General features: G+C 43.9%; 1 protein-coding gene across 4 annotated transcripts in view; it reads left to right on the plus strand.

The window, feature by feature from the left end:
* The window catches only part of LOC121279373 (transmembrane protein 241-like), a 218,613-nt gene that overhangs the window by 99,443 nt on the left and 98,302 nt on the right, over positions 1-20,868 (plus strand). For 3 of the 4 annotated variants that reach the window (XR_005943375.1, XM_041190569.1, XM_041190571.1), the window contains one exon: positions 4,970-5,063. Coding sequence is in view for 3 of the 4 variants with exons in the window: in XM_041190569.1 (XP_041046503.1) it covers positions 4,970-5,063 (94 nt within the window). In the remaining variant the exon portion in view is untranslated. Of the gene's footprint in view, positions 1-4,969; positions 5,064-19,414; positions 19,541-20,868 lie in introns of those variants that run through there. The other variant, XM_041190570.1, reaches the window with a different exon arrangement.

Raw genomic sequence — 20,868 nt, forward strand, 5'->3', positions numbered from 1 at the left:
TTGAATGTAAAAAGGACATAGACTATTGGAGGATTGGGAGTCAAGTGGCAGATGAAGTTCAATGCAGAGAAATATAAGGTGATACATGTTGGCAGAAAGAATATGTACCCTAGGCTGTTTTACTAGGAGCATTGAGTACAAGAATAAGGAGGTCATGTTGAATGTGTATAAGACACTAGTTAGGGTCTCATCTGGAGTACCGTATCCCCATCTGAGTGCCATACTTAAGGAAGGATGTGAAGACCTTGGAGAGAGTACTGTGGAGATTCGCAAGAATGATTCCAGGGGTAAAGAACCACAGCAATGAGGATAGATTGGAGAGGTTGGGACTGTTTTCCTTGGAGAAAAGAAGGCTGAGAGGAGACTTGATAAAGTTATTCAAGATCCTGAGGGGTATTGACAGGGTAAATAGTGTTCCCACTCAAGGGAATATCAAAACCTAGAGGGCACAGATTCAAAATAATTAGCAAAATGAGTAAAAGTGAGGAAAACTTTTTTCACCCAGAGCGTGGTTGGAGTGTGGAATGAACTCCCTGAAAGGGTGGTGGAGGAGGCAGGCTCAATTGAGGTATTCCAAGGGGAATTGGATTGCTTTCCAAAAAGAATGTGCAAGGTTATGGGAATAAGGCAGGGGAGTGGGATTAGGTAGAATGCTCTTTCAGAGAGCGAGTGCAGACTTGATGGCCTGAATGGCCTTCTTCTGCACTGTGAAGATTCTGTGAACCAGTGGTGGGAGAAGATACCATTGATCAAAAGCTCCCTCAGGAGTACTTTGGGCTTCCCAGTGCTCTCTTGGTCTGCATCCACAGTTTTTTTAATCCTTCATGGATGTGAGGGTTGCTGGCAAGGCGAGCACTTATTGTCCATTCCTAATTGCCTTTGAGAAGATCCTCCACACGCTGGATTTCAGATCTCCAAACCCGTCAGTGTCTGGAATTAACGAATGAAAGCCAAATGGTTTCCTACAGGAAAAGGAAAACAAAAAGTAAAGACAAGGTCCTGTACTTTAAATACCTGCAGTACAGATTCTGGGATTGCCCTGCTTCTTAATAACCTTTTCTTGTTTTCTCTCCCTGGGTAATGAGCAGGGACAGAGGCTTATGTTTTTATGCTGCCCTTCATAAATGTTCTGAGGCACTACCTATTTAGCCAATGGCACTGAGCAGAAGCAGTAGAGTTGGAAGTGATTACTGAAAAGGGAAATCTTAATGAGATTTTTAAAGGCTGAGAGCAAAGAACATTGACAGTTTTCTGTAGCAGCATTACTGTTACTCCATAGTTAACCTATTTTTTTTCATATGAAGAGAATTTAAGAAAAAAAGGTTGGATTAAAATTTATTATTTACTAGATTCACTGCAATTATCCTTTTATTTTTTTCATGGGATGTGGGTGTCACTGGCAAGTCCAGCATTTGTTGCCTGTCCCTAATTTTCCTTGAACGAGGTGGCTTGCTAGGCTTTTTCAGAGGGCAGTTATGAGTCAACACATTGTGGTGGATCTAGAGTTACATGTAGGTCAGACCAGGTATGAAAGGTAAGTGAACCAGATGGATTTTTCCGACAATCGATATTTCATGGCATCATTATTGCGACTAGCTTTCAGTTCCAGATTTAATTAATTGAAATTAAACTAAATGCCACGGTGGGATTTGAGTTTCTGTCCTTATGAGCATTAGCCTGGGCCTTAGGATTACTAGTCTAGTGACGTTGCCACGACACCACTCCTGCTCACCTCGCGACAAATGTGTAGTGCTGATGTTTATTTTGAGGATAAACTACGTTTACTAAGAGTGGGATTTATTTTATTTACTTCAAAATTATAGGCAGTTTTATGCTGCGAACCCATGTTCCTTCAATAAAATGCAGACCTTTTTCACTGATTTTACCCCCTTTAAGTTTATTTTGTCTCATAGCTATGGCAATTTCTCACTAAAGAGTCAGGACTAGGTTTTGAAATATTGACCCAACTAATAAACGAAGCAGACATGTTGGGACACGGGCACCTATTCCAGGCCTTAACCTGTACCTGCTGTGCATCAGTTCAGCATGAAATTCCTAAGCATGTTTTGTAAAGGATTAGCAGATAAGAGACTGAAGATTTTCACCCTTTCGTTCCCTGGCGAATTGAGAACTGGGTGTCAGAGGAATGGCTGTCAAATTTAGGCAAATTGTAAGGACAAGATTTTCAGTGAATAATGTGAATCTGAGGAATGAACTTGTGTCAAGAACGTAAACCTGGTTTAAAAAAAACAGGAAGCTGTATCTCTTACTGCAGACATTGAAGGAAAATCTTCCATGTTCACTATCCATCTTCACTGCCTCATTGTCATATTCACTAGCCACTGACATAACTGCTCCAAGTAACAGACTGTGCAGAATCCAGATCCTTCTGTATCTGCAGAGTAATGATGCTATCAAAATTGTAATATTTGACACAGCCTTAAGCTTGTGATTCTTCCACTGGACAGATTTTGATCCCATCCAAACCACTGGGAGTCATGATTTAAAGATGGCTTACACTGAGCTGATAAGAGAAGACACTAGTTGAAACCTGGATTAAGCCTTTGGACTCCTCACTGTCTGTCTGTCTGCTTCGTTAAGTTATGGATGCATGGACTTAAAGAGAAAAAAGATGGCGTCTATAAACGCTTACGTTTTCTCAGTCTTGTGTCAAAAAAACAAATTCCTAATTTAGCTGTAACAATCGAGTCCCAGAACCTGTGGTGGGAAATAGCTAGAACTGTCAGACAAATTATAGCAGAGGGGGGGAAAGTAAGAGTGGGAATAATTTACATTTCAAACACTGGCTGAAGCACACTATCAAGAAATGGTGGCAGCACTGGCAGGACTCTGTTCTCCTGCCGATTCTCCCTTCCTGTTTTGGTAGCAGCTGAGTTTTGCTGAAAGGAAATATTCCTCAATAATGTTTACTGAATCAACAGCAAAACTGGAGTGTTTTTCTTTCCTTTCTTTACAGTACCCTTGAAAAAAATTACTTCATCTCTGGCAGTAACCAATCTTTTTATTTATGTAGCTCTTTAACATAAAAGACCTCCACTCATTTTATAATTCTGCTTTTGAAAGCTGTACAGAAACTGTATTTTACAAAGGGATCAATTTAGAAGGTACTGCATGTTTTACATGATTTCCCAAAAGAAAATTGTCACAAGCCATCTTTTGTCAAAGGTCTTCTGAAGACCAAAGGGAGAAGTTGCTCATACTCTGTAAATTTAAGTAAAAGTGATAATGGAAGAATTTACTAGTATCTAATGCAAACAATAGGTGGGTAAACTGGAGCCTGGAGGTTAATCCTTGGCTGCAATTAAAAATATTCCTGGCTGAAAGCCTTGTGGAAAGATTGAATTGGCCCATTCAGTGGCTGATGCCGATCATTTCCAGAACCAGGATCCTCCATTTCCTTGCATTTCAAGTGTTTAGTCAGCCATGGCTCCATTGGTAGCCTACTCGCTTCTCAGTCAAAAGCTCCTGGGTTCAAGTTACACACCAGAAACTTGAGCACAAAATTTAGTGCATTTCTGAGGGAGTGCTGTAATGTTCATGGTGCTGTCTTTTGGACGCTACGTTGGGTGGGTGTGAAAGATCCCATGACACTATTTCAAAGAACAGAGGATTTATCCCTGTTGACCTGGCCGGTATTTATCCCTCATCAACATTGCTGAAAACAGAGTATATGGTCGTGATCATATTGTTGTTTGTAGGAGATTGATGCATATAAATTGGCTACCACATTACCTATGTTACTACCGTGAGAACGCTTTAAAAGTACTTCATTGGCTGTAAAGTGCTTTGGGACATCCTTGAGGTTGTGAAGGGTGATATGTAACTACAAGCTTGCCCTCCTTAAGTGATTGACATGGAGGCTAAGTGAGAATGTGCAATCAACCCAAAGAGTAATGTGATAAATGCTGTACAGATGTGCTTTGTTAATTTGGGCCCACTAAAGCTACAGGTTTCCTTGCAGCTCCAACCTGACCATAAAGTGGTATCGTGGAGCAACTATATATTACAAAGGATTTTAAAAACAACTTTAAAATGTTGATATAGTTTCATTTCCAAAACAAAATCAAATCAAAAATTCATTTAGAAAGTGCTGAAAATAAGCTTGTAGGGCAAACAAAATGTTTCCGGATTCTGCAGCACAGGTTTTTACCATTTGGCATTAGCATTTCCTAAGTAATCTTAACCTAAGGGTGTGCATGTCTATTTTACTTTCCAAAAGGCCTATTCATGTGGAAATTCTTTCACGTTTGTACATTTCTTTTAAGTGTTTTCTGCGTAAGCCATTTAAAAATCTGGACTTGCTGTAATGCTTGCTTTACATTTCCTCAGCAATCAACCGTAAAACCGATGCTGCATCTTTACTAGACTGAACTCCTTCTGAGTTTCATCACTTTTTTTAAAGACCCAATTACTGGGATATGATTTCACATGCTCTATTAACTCACCAAAGTGGTCGTTCTTGATGTGTGAATTTACATTAGATCTTTTGGCTAGCTATTTCATCATGGGAGGCATCAGAGTTAAAAGTCCAATCCCGTCCCCACTGGGTCACGTATGTACATTTTCCTACTGGGGTTGCTGCATAATGATGGGACCAGGAATCCTGACAGGTCTTTCTTGTTCAAATGCAGGATGCTTAAGTTTATTGCAGGGCTCCAAATAACACCTTCAATGCTCTGCCAATAGCTGGAATCAAACCTGCTATAGTTTGGTCTGCATAGCCACATGAGGTAGTGGCTTCATTCATTAGATGATAGGTGGAGCACTAGGAGGCAGTTTAAGTAGATTTGGTTTTGACCAAACATAGCTGAGGCGAACATTTTACTGTCTTGTTTCTTTTGCCATCAGATGTGTTGTACATTATCAAATTAGTATTGTGCCACACCGTGTTCTGTGTAAAATGAAAGGATTACTATTACATTAAGTACTGTTTTTCTTTTTTATTTAGTGGAATTCTTGGTGTGTCCCTGATGCTGGTCTCTGTAAAGGTGAAGAGTTATCTATCTGCAGAGCAGTATGGTATATGGATACTGTTAACAAAGGTATGAAAATGAAACTGCATTCTTGATTGGTGTTTAGCACAGTGTTAATCAATGGTCTAGCATGACACCTCATTTTGGAGAATATCCTCTCTGATCTGACACTAAACATTTTTCATAACCATTTGTTATAGTGTATCCTTGACCAGTTACTATATCACAGTATCCTTCATTTAAAGTTACACAGTTGTTCTGCTATTTCTAGGGAGCCTATGTGAAATGTCATCACCATAATCCAGTACTTACTATACTACTTTTGTATTTAAACTGTTAGGATAAGTCTACTGTACTTGGTGTTATTTACTGATTGCAAAATACTTTATTTTACTGATTAACAGAAGAAAATGTTAATATCTAACAAAGTTAGCTTCTTAATAAGAAGTAAATATTATGTCTAGTGGACCAGCATCAACAATGAGTTAACTCTTGCACTGAGAAAAAGCCAGTTTATTAGAAACTTGTATGCTGTTTTAGTCTATATATGACATTTTTTTCTTCCATGCATCAATTTTCCATCCATATGAGCTTTCATGTATTTACACCTTCTTTGCACAATGCTTGTGTTTCAGCTTGTGTTTAGTCCCAGACTTGCTTGCTGTGCGAATCTGCTTTTCTGTTGAAGGACCATATTCAAAGAATTTTGCTTGTGAAAGGAGGTATAAACTAGTACAAACCTGCTGTCTGGTTATTGGTGGCCTTGGAGATGTTTCTGATTTGGATTGTCCTGTTAGCCAAGAAGCTATGCAAAGCTGTTAAGCAGCACAGATATGACAAGCTGAATGGCCTCCTGTGTTGTAACTATTCCACAATTTTATGAAATTTCTAGTAAAGCAACCTTGCTCAGTGCAAGATTTCACAATACAGTAACTGTTAACTCATCACAGGTACTTTTTAAAATTGAGCCAGCCTGCTTTAAAAACAGAACAAAGTACTTGTGCTGTGCCAAAGCCTAGGTAACTTGTTGCTTTGCAAATGAAGAGGAAAAATCCACCTATATCTTTCCACAGTGCTATAGTGAACTGGTACTACTCTGCTGAGAGTCAGCAGAAACTGCAGACAAACTTAAAGCCACAACAATTACTTATTGAGGGGTCTGAGATTGCAAAAGGGAGAAAATGTTTTAGTCACAAGAGATTCACTGCACACCCACTTAAAACGAAAATGGCCCTGGCTACATCCGTTGTATTAATAAGTAAGTTGTTGGAGAGTACTTGGCCATGATGGTGAAGGTTTAATTAACCTTTCGTGTGCCTTCCTTTATGATTTATGATATAAAAGCAAAATACTGCAGATGCTGGAAATCTGAAATAAAACCATGAAATGCTGGAAATGTTCAGCAGGTCAGGCAGCATCTATGGAGAGAAAAAGACCAAAGTTGATGTTTATGTTCCAGAAACCTAACTTTGTTTTTTTTCTCTTGACAGATGATGCCTGACCTGAGTATTTCCACTATTTTCTGTTTTTATTGATGATACTAGTTGAATCTCACAGTGCAAGCCTTGGAAAAGGCTATTAACCCTCTGGTATGATTTTTTTTTTCAACTGTCCTTGTTCTAAAGTAGATAACGATTTTTTAAATTTAGATTAATCCTGGGACTTTGTTTCCCCTCAATTTCCATTGCAGCACACTTGCTGACAGAAACCCTGAAGTAGATTGGTAGCCTGTGATGTAGTGAGCTCCGGAAGTATTGATTTTGTTACGACCATGTGAGGAGGGGTAAAATGACTCCCTCATTTCCCACTCCAGGTCGGACCGTAACAGGATATTTTGTGAATTTGTAAGGATGAGGGTATTAACTCAATGGGCAGAATTTTATGGCTGATGCGCGAGTGGTGGAGCCCGTATGTCAGCGCTTAAAATGTCGCACGCTGATGTCGCGCGAGCGTCCCAACGTCAGTGCGCGGCATCGCGATCTTTAGGAGGGCGGGCAAGCTATGCAGTGCGACGCGCGCCTGCCATTAATTAAAGGCTTTGTTAAGGCCCTTAACTCAGCAATTAAAGCCGATTTTGAGGAGCCCGTGCGATCTTCGCCTCGGCGCACGGGCCCAGTGGGCAGGCGGGTAACTGATTTTTCAACAAACCTCATCCATGGGCAAGATATGTGGGCTCAGAGGGGTTGTTCGTGTTTTTTCTGAAGTATTTAATGCAGAAAGTGTTTTAAACTTGCCTGTGTTAGCAGTTCAGATCGATTTCCAATAGCTTTCTCTGTACTTTGAAGATTCAGCTCAGCAGTAGACTGTTACTGTAGACAGTAATCTTTATCGGGCCTGCAGCTTTCTGGAGGCCTCCATTTAGCCTGGGTATGGGTTCTGACATCTCCACTGGAGGCACCTCCTCTGAGGAGGAAGGGAGGAATAGGATAAGGAGGAGGCCAGGAGCGGACAATCAGCCTCCAGGGGAGCCACCTTTGGGAGGCCAGGCACAGACACAAGGGGCACGGGGCCAAGAGGTTGCCCAAGGTGGAAGGGGCCACAGAAGACACCACTATCCTGCTGCCAGGGTATATAGGCGGCGAAGCAGCTACCTCAATATGACTGAGGTGCAGTGCCGAAGGAGGCTTCATCTGTCAAGGGAGACAGTCAACTATATCTGTAAGATGATTGGCCCTGAGATCTCCCCTGATAGTTAGGGTGGACACCCCATGCCAGTCGCTCTGAAGGTCACAGTTGCCCTCCATTTCTATGCATCTGGCTCCTTCCAGGGCTCGGTGGGTGATCTGTGCGGTGTCTCCCAATCAGCTGTACACACTTGTGTCAAGCAGGTTACAGGTGCTCTGTTCAGACGGGCATTGACTTTCATCCACTTACACTGTGACCAGGCAAGTCAGGCACAGTGAGCAAGAGGCTTCGCAGCCATTGCTGGCTTCCCCCGCATCCAGGGTGCAATATACTGTACACATGTGGCCATCAAGGTGCCAGCAGGTGAGCCCGGTGCCTTCGTCAACAGGAAGGGCTTCCACTCCGTGAACGTGCAAATTGTGTGTGATCACAGGATGCTGACTCTACAAAGAGATAAAAACAAAAAACTGCGAATGCTGGAAATCCAAAACAAAAACAGATTTACCTGGAAAAACTCAGCAGGTCTGGCAGCATCGGCGGAGAAGAAAAGAGTTGACGTTTCGAGCCCTCATGACCCTTCAACAGAACTGTTGAAGGGTTATGAGGATTTGAAACGTCAACTCTTTTCTTCTCCGCCGATGCTGCCAGACCTGCTGAGTTTTTCCAGGTAATTCTGTTTTTGTGCTGACTCTACAAGTCTGTGCAGGGTACCCAGGCAGCTCCCACAACGCCTACATCCTCAGACACTCCCAGGTGCCGGTGCTCTTCAGTGCTCCGGCTCGGCTGGATGCTTGGCTGGTGGGTGATAAGGGCTACCCCCTGTGAAGGTGGCTCATGACGCCTCTCCGCCACCCAAGAACAGAAGCTGACGAGCGGTACAATAGGAGCCACGGCACCACAAGGGCTGTGGTGGAGAGAGCCATCGGTCTTCTCAAGATGCGCTTCCGTTGCCTGGACCGCTCAGAGGGCGCACTCCAGTACTCCCCAGATCGCGTCTCTGTGATAGTGGTAGCATGCTGCACTCTGCACAATCTTGCACTGGAAAGGGGGAATGCAGTTGACGATGAAAACCTTGATGCAGTGGATGAGGCTGCACATGATAAATCCAGCAGTGGCTCAGAGGATGAGGAAGCACAGGGCAATGATGAGGGGCAGCACGCCAACCCGCAATTACACCAAGGAGGCAGGGACACCCTGGACACTTCAATCCAACGAACTTTCCACTAGCTCCACATACATGGATCAGCAGGACCAGCATAGGCTGGCGCTTCCACACATGGCACTTAGGTGCTACATCTCCCACCTCGTCAGTTGCAACTAAGGGCTTAGTACAGAAACATCAATGTCCACTTAAACACTCATGAGATGTCTGTGAAACATACAAATGCAGCACAAAGGAAATACCCTCAGCCATGGTCAGAAAAGTTGACTTTATTCCCACCAAAATAAACCACAAACGTTGCTCAGATATACATAATTATATATTCCCTAATCTAGGGCCAATACAAAATTACTAGTGACAAACCCCTGGAGTGCCTAACGTGCCTTATGCTTACATTTGTGGGTGCTACGTCAAGGTGCTGCCCCATCACTCGGAGTGGCTTGTGAGACAGCCTGCTGACTCTGCTGTCCTATTGGCCTCGATGACCTTGGTGAGCGTCCTGTGGCCCGTGGAGCCTGTGATGGCCCCACCTGGGAGGGAGTGGCCAGTTCCAGAACTGGCACCTCCACAGTTGTCGCAGCCTCAACGGATGCAATGGTCACTGGCAGAGGGGCGGAGGAGCTGCTGCCCTCATCCGGAACGCCCTGAGAGGAGCTCGCAGTGATGACAGGCAGCTGCTGTGCCGATGTGAGGTCACATTGGACCTCCCTGCTCACCATGGATGGATGGGCTCCGAGCGGCAACACTTGGTGCCGAGAACATCTCCCACATTGCAAATGACCCCCCCACCCCTCCATTTTCTAGTTTAAAGTCCTGTTGACCACCCTATTTAAGCTTTTCGCTAGAACATTGTTCCCAGATCGGTTCAGATGGAGACCGTCTCAACGGTACAGATCCCTCCTGTTCCAATACTGATGCCAGTGCCCCACAAAATGGAACCCCTCTTTCCCGCACCACTCCTTTAGCCACGTGTTTACTTCCCTTATTCTGGCGTCCCTATGCCAATTTGCACGTGGCTCGGGTAGTAATCCAGAGATTATAACCCTTGAGGACCTGTTCTTTAATTTAGTTCCTAGTTCCTGAAAATCCCCAAACAGGTCCTCTTTCCTAGTCTTACCTATGTTATTTGTCCCAAAGTAGACCACAACTGGATCCTCCCCCTCCCTCTCCAATATCCTTTCAAGCAGGTCAGAGATGTCCCTCACCCTGGCACCGGGCAGGCAACATACCATGCGGAACTCTCAATCCTGCTTACAAAGGAAGCTATCAGTTCCCCTAATTATAGAATCCCCTACAACTACCACTTGTCTTTTTGCTTCCCCCTCTTGAATGGCCTCCTGTGCCACGGTGCCGTGGTCAGCTGGCTCATCCTCCTTACAGCCCTGTTCCTTATCCACACAGGGAGCATACCTGTTGGACAAGGTCAAGAGCTGAGGCTCCTCTGTTCCTGAACACAGGATCCCTCTACCTGCCTCACTTACAGTCACACCCTGCTGACCCTGTCCACTGACCGGACTTGAGGTACTTAATCTGCCATTCTCTCAATGGAGGAAGCCTGAAACTCTGTCCTGAGGTTCATGCCATCACTGACACTCTGCTTGGATTCCTCCAACACAGAGACCAACTGAAGCACACCCTCATGCAACCCTGCCAGATGCTCCCACGCGCCCTGCTGCTTGTCCTGTAGCTACTGCATGGCTGACATCTCCAGCAGCACATCATCACTACCGGATTCAGCTTGTGCCGGGTCCCCTGCCGTCCTCCGGCTGCTGACACTATCAACACTTTCTGTCCGTGCCATCTCCTCCAGCGATTGTGAAGTGCCCTCTCCACTGTGCCCCAGGACACTAGCCTACGTTATATTCCCCACCAAATTATTTGTCGCTGCACTGGTGCCTGGCTCGCTGAAAGGATGTGATGCAAGTTGCAAGTCTTGGCCCTCAGGTATGGAGGGGGGCTCTGGATGTGTTGGGGGTGGCCATGCGGTGGTGATGCTGAAATTAACAACAAGGACAGTGCATCAGATAGCGTTCAGTCAGTAACACCTTTCATCCTTTACCCCCCAGCCGCATAGGTCACCCACCCTTCAAGAACCTAAGGAGATGAACATTGATGGGGTGATAAATAGTCAAGAGGAGGCCCAAACATTACACGTGCATACAGACAGGCTGGTCAGATGGCCTAAGGAATGCCGCATGGAATGTTATGTGGATGTGTTCAGTTAAGCACTTGGGCAAGACAAGCAAAGGTACAGAAATACATGAGTAGGACTGTGGGAAGTCAAGACGATTGCAGAGACCTTGCTGAGCAGACCCGCTAAGGTAGCAGAACAGGAACATAAGGCATTTAACAAGGTTGAAGCCAGACTTGCCTTTATTAGGCAAGGAATAGAATGTAGGAAATGGGAGGTCATGTTGCAAGTGCAGAAAACGCTGTCGAGACCACATCTATACTTCTGCGTTCAGTTGTGACCTGTGCTTCATGGGAGGGATGGCATTGGAGTGGGGAGAGTGCAGAGGTTCCTGACCTGGATGCATGCTGGCCTGGAGAGTTGGACTGATGAGGAAACATTGCAAACACTTGTGAAATTTGTCGTGGAGCACAGGAGATTGACAGGTCACGTTATTGACCTCATACCGTTAGGAGGGGCATAGAACGGGTGGACAGAAGGCAACATTTCCCCTTGGCGCAGGGATAACTAACGTGGTGGCATTTTAATTAAGTTGAGTGCCATGAGGTTGACAGGTGAGGTGCAGAGCACCTTTTGGGCAGAGTAATGTGGGACACACTGGTTGAAAGGGTGGTGGAGGTACAAACCCTCCTAAGATGCAATATGTCTTTGGATGTGCAGCAGCGATGCCATGGCATGTTAGGTCATGGGGATAGTGTTCACAAATGGGATAAGGTGAATTTGGAAGGTACTAAAGACGCACATTCTCAAGGGGCCGAGGGACCTTTGTGTATGACCCACACGTCTGACTGTATCAGTCTGAATGAGCAGACAAAATAAAAACAGAATTACCTGGAAAAACTCAGCAGGTCTGGCAGCATCGGCGGAGAAGAAAAGAGTTGACGTTTCGAGTCCTCATGACCCTTCGACAGAACTTGAGTTCGAGTCCAAGAAAGAGTTGAAATATAAGCTGGTTTAAGGTGTGTGTGTGGGGGGACGGAGAGATAGAGAGAGAGAGAGGTGGAGGGGGAGGGGGTGTGGTTGTAGGGACAAACAAGCAGTGATAGAAGCAGATCATCAAAAGATGTCAACGACAATAGTACAATAGAACACATAGGTGTTAAAGTTAAAGTTGGTGATATTATCTAAACGAATGTGCTAATTAAGAATGGATGGTAGGGCACTCAAGGTATAGCTCTAGTGGGGGTGTTTCTTTTTAATTTTTTTTATTTTTTTTAAATAATGGAAATAGGTGGGAAAAGGAAAATCTTTATAATTTATTTTTCCCTTGCATTTCCCCCAACTTAGTCTACTGCATTCGGTGCTCCCAATGCGGTCTCCTCTACATTGGAGAGACCAAACGTAAACTGGGCGACTGCTTTGCAGAACACCTGCGGTCTGTCCGCAAGAATGACCCAAACCTCCCTGTCGCTTGCCATTTTAACACTCCACCCTGCTCTCTTGCCCACATGTCTGTCCTTGGCTTGCTGCATTGTTCCAGTGAAGCCCAACGCAAACTGGAGGAACAACACCTCATCTTCCGACTAGGCACTTTACAGCCTTCCGGACTGAATATTGAATTCAACAACTTTAGGTCGTGAGCTCCCTCCCCCATCCCCACCCCCTTTCTGTTTCCCCCTTCCTTTTTATTCCAATAAATTATAAAGATTTTCCTTTTCCCACCTATTTCCATTATTTTTTTAAAAAAAACACCCCCGCTAGAGCTATACCTTGAGTGCCCTACCATCCATTCTTAATTAGCACATTCGTTTAGATAATATCACCAACTTTAACTTTAATACCTATGTGTTCTATTGTACTATTGTCGTTGACATCTTTTGATGATCTGCTTCTATCACTGCTTGTTTGTCCCTACAACCACACCCCCCCTCCACCTCTCTCTCTCTCTCTCTCTATCTCTCCGCCCCCCACACACACACCTTAAACCAGCTTATATTTCAACTCTTTCTTGGACTCGAACTCAAGTACTGTCGAAGGGTCATGAGGACTCGAAATGTCAACTCTTTTCTTCTCCGCCGATGCTGCCAGACCTGCTGAGATTTTCCAGGTAATTCTGTTTTTGTTTTGGATTTCCAGCATCCACAGTTTTTTTGTTTTTATCTCTGTGAATGAGCAGTGTTGCTGCATTAACGATTGAATCAACCATCAGTGCTTTGGATGGTGGGGAGACAGAGTGGATGGGACTGTGGCCCTCAAATATCTGGCCGCTGCACCCCAGCCTTGCCAACATCTGCCGACCTGGCTGCCTGTCTGCTCCTCATACATGGTGAGGCACTGTAGCACGGTGTGCCCACCACCAGTCCGATGCCGTTCCCGCATATTGCTCTCAGTTTTTGCCTGCAGAACATAGAAGAGGATTTATTGGGGCTGATTGCTCAAATACTCTGCCGCACCCCAACCACAGTGGCCCATCTGAGGCCTCCAGCGGCTCCTGTCCACACTACTGGTGATCATTCCCCAGAAGATAGTACGGCTGGTCCCAACCCCCTCCCCCAATGGACACCTTGGACACATTCAGTGTCCATCACTTTGAATAACACACAGGTCTTAGCGCCCATGGCAAGGAGGCGCAACAAGGTGCGGCGCCAAGACCAGCAGATGGCTCTTGGCCATGAAATCTTGAGGCTCCCTTTCCACCATCTCATCACCATCAATAAAACATGTGTTGGAATTCTGAGTATGTGTCTAGCTGCCTCCCCTGCAGGTTGCCTCCAGACTACTCAAATGCGACAAATACCAATATATGCTGCAGGGAGAACCCATCTTCTCATCAACCACTAAGGCTGATGTAAGCATGGTCACTATCTGTTTGCCCACCCACCGTGCGCCAAATGCCCAATGTAGTAACAACACTAAGACATGGGTGGGGGGGGCCTCAAAGGCTAAGGCTATCTGCTAGATCAAATGGCCAAGGCTGACATGGTACTCACCCTTCCAGAGCGGAGCAAATCATTGAAGCGCTTGTGGCACTGTGTACCTGTGGGCCGCACAGCATCATGAGAGCTAACAGCCTCCACCACCTCCTGCCATGCCTGCCTGGTGACGTGGGGGGTCCTCCTCCTCCCATCCTCCAGAAACAAGTCCTCCCGATGGTTGGACACCTCTTTGAGGAGGACAGCAAGGCAGGCATCTGAGAACCGAGGGGCACAGTGGCCCCCCGCTGGCCCACCCTGCAGCCTGCCCCCCTCCTCCTCCTCTGCGCTCACCTCTTGCGCTGCCCGGTGACTGGCCATGGTCAACAGCCTAAAGGAGGCTGCCTGGCCATTCTTTTACAGATTGCCGGTTCCCCATTGGAACTGGTGACCTGAACATACCCGCTGCTGATTTAATTTTCCCGATGAACACTGGAGTCGGAACCCCACTGGGTGGGCCTTAATTGGCCCGCCCGCGCAATATGGCGAGGATCAGCTGCCTGCCTACCACCGAGTTGGTCGGGCCTACCCGCCCGTCTGGCGCAAAATTCAGCCCAATATCTGTACTCAACCATTAACATACTGATTGGCAGTCTTGACAAGTGTCCTTGAATTAAAACACGAAGGGGTTGTTTTTTTTTATTGAGCTACAAACCACCAAGTTAAAGATATAAAGATATTTAAAAAGGTAAACCCATGTCCTGACCTTCTCAACACACCCACGACCCCCACAGCCACACAAACACACATACATACATACATACGTGCATACAGAATAACATAACAAATGTAAGAAGTTACGTTTTAGCCAAATTAAAATTCAATTATAAAAGGTAAAAATAGAGTTCATTGTTTGAGTTCTTCACTGGAATCCATGGCTGCAGCAGAAATTTTCCATGGTGGTCTTGAAATTTCTGTGGAGTTGAAGCTGATATAAGCTGCAATTTCTGGATACAGGTTTTTCATAAACGTAAACCATCTTTTCCAAAAGTTGATGACTTTTACACCTGAGGTTCCTTTCAATGGGAATTCTCTATCTCTGTGCTGGATTTCAAACTGCAGTCGAGATAGAACATAAGAGAGGGAGAGGAGCAGAGCAAAAGCGTTATGCTCCAATAGCAGATTTATTCCATACTCCTGTTTAGCAGCTGAAAGACATTTCAATAATGGTGATTCTGGTCACATGACCTCTCCCCATAATGATTTCAGAAGGTAATTGATTGGTTCATGCCTGGACAGACCATGGCTATTGTTTTATGGCCCAGATGAATAGATTCTATAATGTCCCAGCCTTAAATCCTGAATGATCCATCATCACCATTGGTGAGATAGGAAAGACACCTTCTATGTCCCCAGGGTATTAGCCTGAGCCTATGGATTACCAGCTTGGTGACAGTACAACTATGCTGCTATTGCCCCTCATATACATTGACACGATGATGTGACATGTGCATTTGTGATATTATCTTTAATTTCATCAGCTGGTTAAATATATATTGAACTGCTTTAAAAGGACTTTCAAAAAGCAAGCAAAGATATTTACTTAAGCTGAGATGGAAATCATCTTGAGAGGTAGCTTTATAGAAATGCAAATAGCGAGATCCAATGCAATTTCAGTAAATGTTTTGAAGAAGCTCCTGACTTCAGCAAGTGTGAAATTCCATAGGAGGTTGCCTTGTTGTGTCTTAATTGTAATTCACATCGGAAACTTCCAGAAACTGGTCAACTTGTAATACCAGACATCAGGTGACTTGGCAGCCATTTTAAGTCAGTGCCTTTGCTTGCTTCTTAAGTTCAATGGACTCAAATCCCACCATGGCAGCTGGTGGAATTCAAATTCAAGTAATAAAATCTGGAATGTAGAGCTAGTCTCAGTAATGGTGACAATTAAACTATCATCAATTGTTAAAAACCCATCTGGTTCACTAATTTTCTTTAGGGAAGGAAATCTGCCATCCTTACCTGGTCTGGCCTACATGTGGCTCCAGATCCACAGCAATGTGGTTGACTTTTAATTGCACTTTGAAATGGCTGAGTAAGTCATTCATTTCAAGGGCAACAATTGCTGGATTTGCCAGTGATGCGCACATCCCATGAAAGAATAAAAAAAAGTCCCTTTTCATGACTTTAACACTAGGGGCTGGATTTTCATCATTGAGGCAAGAATTTTTCCAATTCGGCAGACCCATCTCCTTTAAAAGGGTCCTCAGCCACCATATCTTAATTCTGGGGAGGTGTTGTGGGCTGGAGTCAGGGCCCACCACCTCTGGAGGCAGTTCAAGTCCGGCAAGTGCGGGCCCACCTCTAGTTCTTTGTCCCATTTGTAAAACAGGCTGTTAAGCCCTCTATAGTCCTCACCCCTCACACTCCCTCACCCATACATATCCCCAGGACACCACCACATCCCTCCACACCACCTTTCTGTAGCCACAGACCCAGTATTCACTCTGAACAGACCTCAGGAGTTATGTGGAGATTTTAAAAATTAGCAGTCTAGAGAGTTGTCATGTATACGCACTTGATTCTGAAAGAAAACTATCATTCATGAAACCTATTCAAAAAACCTAAATCCCTTCAAGTGATCAACATTTTGTAAAAATAATCAAACACATATCTACTTACAGCATCAAAGACATCTGATCATTTCATAGCCTCTTAAAACTGTCAGTCAAAATGTGAGCTCAGTCCCCTGCTGAGATCATTGGTTTTGAGATTTTGAAACTCAGCCAAGCATTCATTATGGGATCAATTTTAATAACAATCCATGGGAAATGCCAACAGTGGAGTTTATTGAAACTGCAGGAACAAATGGATAACTTTTTTTCTAAGCTACGCTAGATGGCTTGTCAATCAATGCACTGGAGCAGTGGGTGCCTGTGTTTTACTCTTGAGTGCTGCAGCCTGTTTTTTCCTTTTTAATTTTTAAAGGGCTGGGAATTTGAATCACCTCAGATCAGGACACTTCAACAGACCTCATCCACCCTTGAAGAGCATTTGCACTTCTTTCATAAAAATGTGGTTCCTGCACTGCGGGTTAAGGCTTGTGGAACAGCAAAAGTGGTGTCTGTTTGAACTTGGCACAAAATTGAAATGGCCCTGCTGAGTTCAGTTTCCCTGCCTGTGTGATTCATGCCTCACCTCCTTCTCCATGCCAGCAAAAATGGGATCTGCCAGAATCATGGGCGGGAATTCCACAACAGGGACCCGACTGCCATTTTTAAAGGCCTCTGAAGTTGGGTTGACTCCACGAAAACACAGCCCTAAGTCTTGAATCAACCTCACTGCTCGGGTCTAGTATCTTCTTGGAGGGTCTTTTTAGAACTTTTGTTTACTGCAGTCTGTATCGAACTGCTTACTCAAGGGGCATTTTCACAATCCAATTTAGTGGTGATCTAATTTGCTTCAACACAACATTTATGTTTCAGGTAGTTCCAAAATAGAAATTATGGCAAACATAAAATAAAGAGGTTAAACGTTGGAAATACATAGCTTACAGAACAGTATCTCCGGGAAAAAATGATTAACGTTTGGAAACCCAAGGACATATTTTTCTTTGCAATATACTCAGTTCCAAAGTGCAAGTTTCAAAACAAAAGGAAACCTGGCAATGGGCTTCTGCCAGGACCCTGTATGTATTGGTGGGGCTCAAAGATATTTAAAGCATTCCATCTGGATACTGAGGGAGGTGACCTTCAGACCTTTGTGCTAAGGGAGTGACATCTTTGTGGGTGGGGTGGGGGTGTGTGGCAAGGGGTCTGTGGTTGGACCAGGAAAATGCAGTCAGTGCCTCCCTCACAGAAACAGCACACCTCTGCAACATCTAACCCCAGGATGGTCCCAAAGGGGATGTTTGTCAGAAGCCCTCAAACCCTAGACTTTTCAACCTCTTCATCTCTCTCCTTCATTAAGAGGTTTGTGAAAACCTACCAAGCTTTTAGTCATCTGTAAAATCGCCTTATGCAGCTCAGTGTCAAATCTTGTTTGGTAACGCTCCTGTAAAGTGCCTTATGACATTTTGCTGCATTTAGAGATGCTAACTAAATGGATCCAGATGTTAACCAGGAGTTATAAACCACAGATGATTAAAATTTGAAATATCTTGGGAGTATCTTCACTTTACAAGTTCCCCTCCAGGTTGCAAACCAGACTTGGACATATATTGTTATTCCTTCATCAATGAATTAATATCCTGGAATTTCCTATCTAATACATTTGTGGGAATACTGCTGCCATAGGGAGCAATTCAAAGAGATGACCCAACACTACTTTCTCGGGGAAACCGGGCAAAGCAGTAAATGCTTCCTTTCCATTGACATTCATGTATCACGCAGAAATATTGGCCCAAATTCTGCCATCAGTTGTGAAGCAATAGTGCATTCTGCTGACCTTGACTAAAGCTGCCCACAAAGATCTAGTGATCTCTGTGACCTAGTTTTCCTCATTTTCCTGAAGCAAACATACATAATGAGGCTTGGCTGAGAACCCAGACATCTATTCAAATAACAGAACACCTGTACCCCAGAGAAAACAGTCCTTGATTGCCAGCTCAAGGTCTCAATTCTGTGGTCAATTGCACAACATTTGTTGACATAACTTAAGTAACTTCAAGTGTTTGTGGGTTTTGAAACTTCAAAGGGCCTGAATGATTGACACTTTTATTAGCTTGCCATCCAGACTTTTTTTTTCCATAAGAGAAGTGATGGGTAGATTACATTTTTCAAAGTTTTTTCTTTTAAACATATACTTTGCACTGTGGTGTTCATTAGTTCTGGAAAGTGTATAGGCATGGAAGTGCCAGAGCCTGGCATGAGAGAACTGAGGGGGTAGGTAGAAAGGCAGAGCCTGGCATAGAGGGATGAAGGGCCTGAGGGGGTGAGTGGAAGGGCAGAGCCTGGCATTGGGGGTGACTGGGGGTATGAGGTGGCATGGATGGGGCATGGGGAGTGTTTCGAAGGTGAAGAGGGGGTGAGGCTGGAGGGCTTTTGTGTTGTTTTTTCAGTAAGACAAAATCTAACAGCACCGAGGTGGGCCTTTTAAACAGCTCACATCCGCAGCCAGCAGCCCCTGTGGCTGGCTGCCTGCCTGCCCACATCTTCCTGGGTCGGCCGGCCTGACTCCAGCCTGCACCTGGCCCCTAGCAAGGCCAATTCTGCGGGCATTTTCTCCTGCGGCAGGCAGGCCAATCGAGCTTGGAATTTTCCTGACTCCCCCTACCTGTCTTGTCGATGAAGATCCAGGCCATTATGTCATTCTTTGTTATTCATAGGAGGGAGTCTGTCTTAACTTATTCAGACTGTACCACATGATCATTGAGATTTTAATGCCCTCTGCATCATGCCCTTAGACGGAGGAAAAGAGATTTTTGACAGCTTCATTCCATTTTTGTGTACACTTGTTTTCCCATCACCTTGCTGTCAGTAATACTCATTAACAATTATTTAGCAATAAACTTATGAATTACTCATGAGAAAATGTTCTACTGCCTTAACCCATTCTATAATATTTCCCGTGCTGTTATGTTTATTCCCAGGTTGTTAACGTCTGCATTTCTATGCACTCTCTTGTTCTTCAATCGCATCAATGAAGAAAGTTGTGGCTGCACTAAGCCTATTTAAGCTTGTGGGCAATGGTTTGCAGAGGCCATATCGTTTTCCTTGGGGATGTCAAATTGAGAAGTCCTCACGTATTTATCTATGATCTCCAATGAGCTATTTCCATCCACTGATGCTCATGGCTGGGGTCTGTTACCTTCCTGCAGGTTACGATCTCACAGTCTATATATTTCACAACAGATTTCGGCTTTGAACAAACGGCTAAGGATTGACCTCTAGCTGATCTGCTGGATTGCTTTCCATTTACTAATTTTCTGTCTGCTATTACTCTCATGGGGCAAGTACTAAAGAACTTTAGGAGCATGATCAATTAATTGCACAATCTCATTCCCTGTGATGTTTGTGCTTTAAAAGGAATGTGAGTATTTTTATTTTGTTTTATTCATTATTCTGAACTTAAAATGGCACTCTAAGCATTGCTTGTAGTTAATGTGTCACTAAGCTCCGCATGTTGCTTCAGTCAGAGTGCTTATTTTTGGATTGAGTGCAGTGAGTGGAATAAAATTAAAAATATTAATATTAATATTCTTTCTGTAATATATTGGGGAAGGGAACTTGAGCAGTGTTTAATTGGCTATCCAAAATGCCAGTGAACAGATCAGCCGATTATCAGATCAATCAAACCCTTTTCTGACGAAAGGTTATTGACCTAAAATATTAACTGTTTCTCTCACCACAGATATTGTCTAACCTGAGTATTTCCAGCATTTTCTGTTTAGCTTCAGATTTCCATCATCTGCAATACTTCACTTTTGTAGCCGATTACGGTTTAGTGATTATCTAAGTTTAGCTGATTATTAAAATGGTCACTAACAATTGCATTTTCAGTGTTACAGACCAAATTGGGAGGAGTGCACAGTTAATTCTAGCCTCACGTCTCCACAGGTCGTAGCAATAGTTTAAATGTTTAATTTAACCACAAAACTGGCCAGTTTTTACACTTTGATACTGTTATTCCCAGCATAAAAAGACTCTGATCAGGCTTCTTTAAGTAAACAAAAGAAAAATTGATTTATTAAAGAGCAAACTACTTTTAAAAACCAAGTTAATAAACTGGTTAACATACAAGTTATAGTATAAAAGTGTAATGATTTTCCCCTCTTTTTTAAGAAACAGATGCTTAACCCCATTCACTCACACACAAACACAAGACAGGACAAAACAAACACAGTCTCCTGCAGAGGCTGAAGCATGGGAATTTATCTTTTAAGAAAGATGAAATTTGAAGAGATTTCATGCTATTGATCTAACAGAATTCTGGTCACAATAAGTCTGAAAAGTTCTTTCAGATTCTTTGGTGCAACAATCCTTTATGACCCTTACTTATCACAACTTTGCAGACTTTCAAAAGCAACAGATGATTTATTCAGAT

Source organism: Carcharodon carcharias, chromosome 6, assembly GCF_017639515.1.
Source record: "Carcharodon carcharias isolate sCarCar2 chromosome 6, sCarCar2.pri, whole genome shotgun sequence".
In the NCBI taxonomy this organism is placed as follows: Eukaryota; Metazoa; Chordata; class Chondrichthyes; order Lamniformes; family Lamnidae; genus Carcharodon; species Carcharodon carcharias.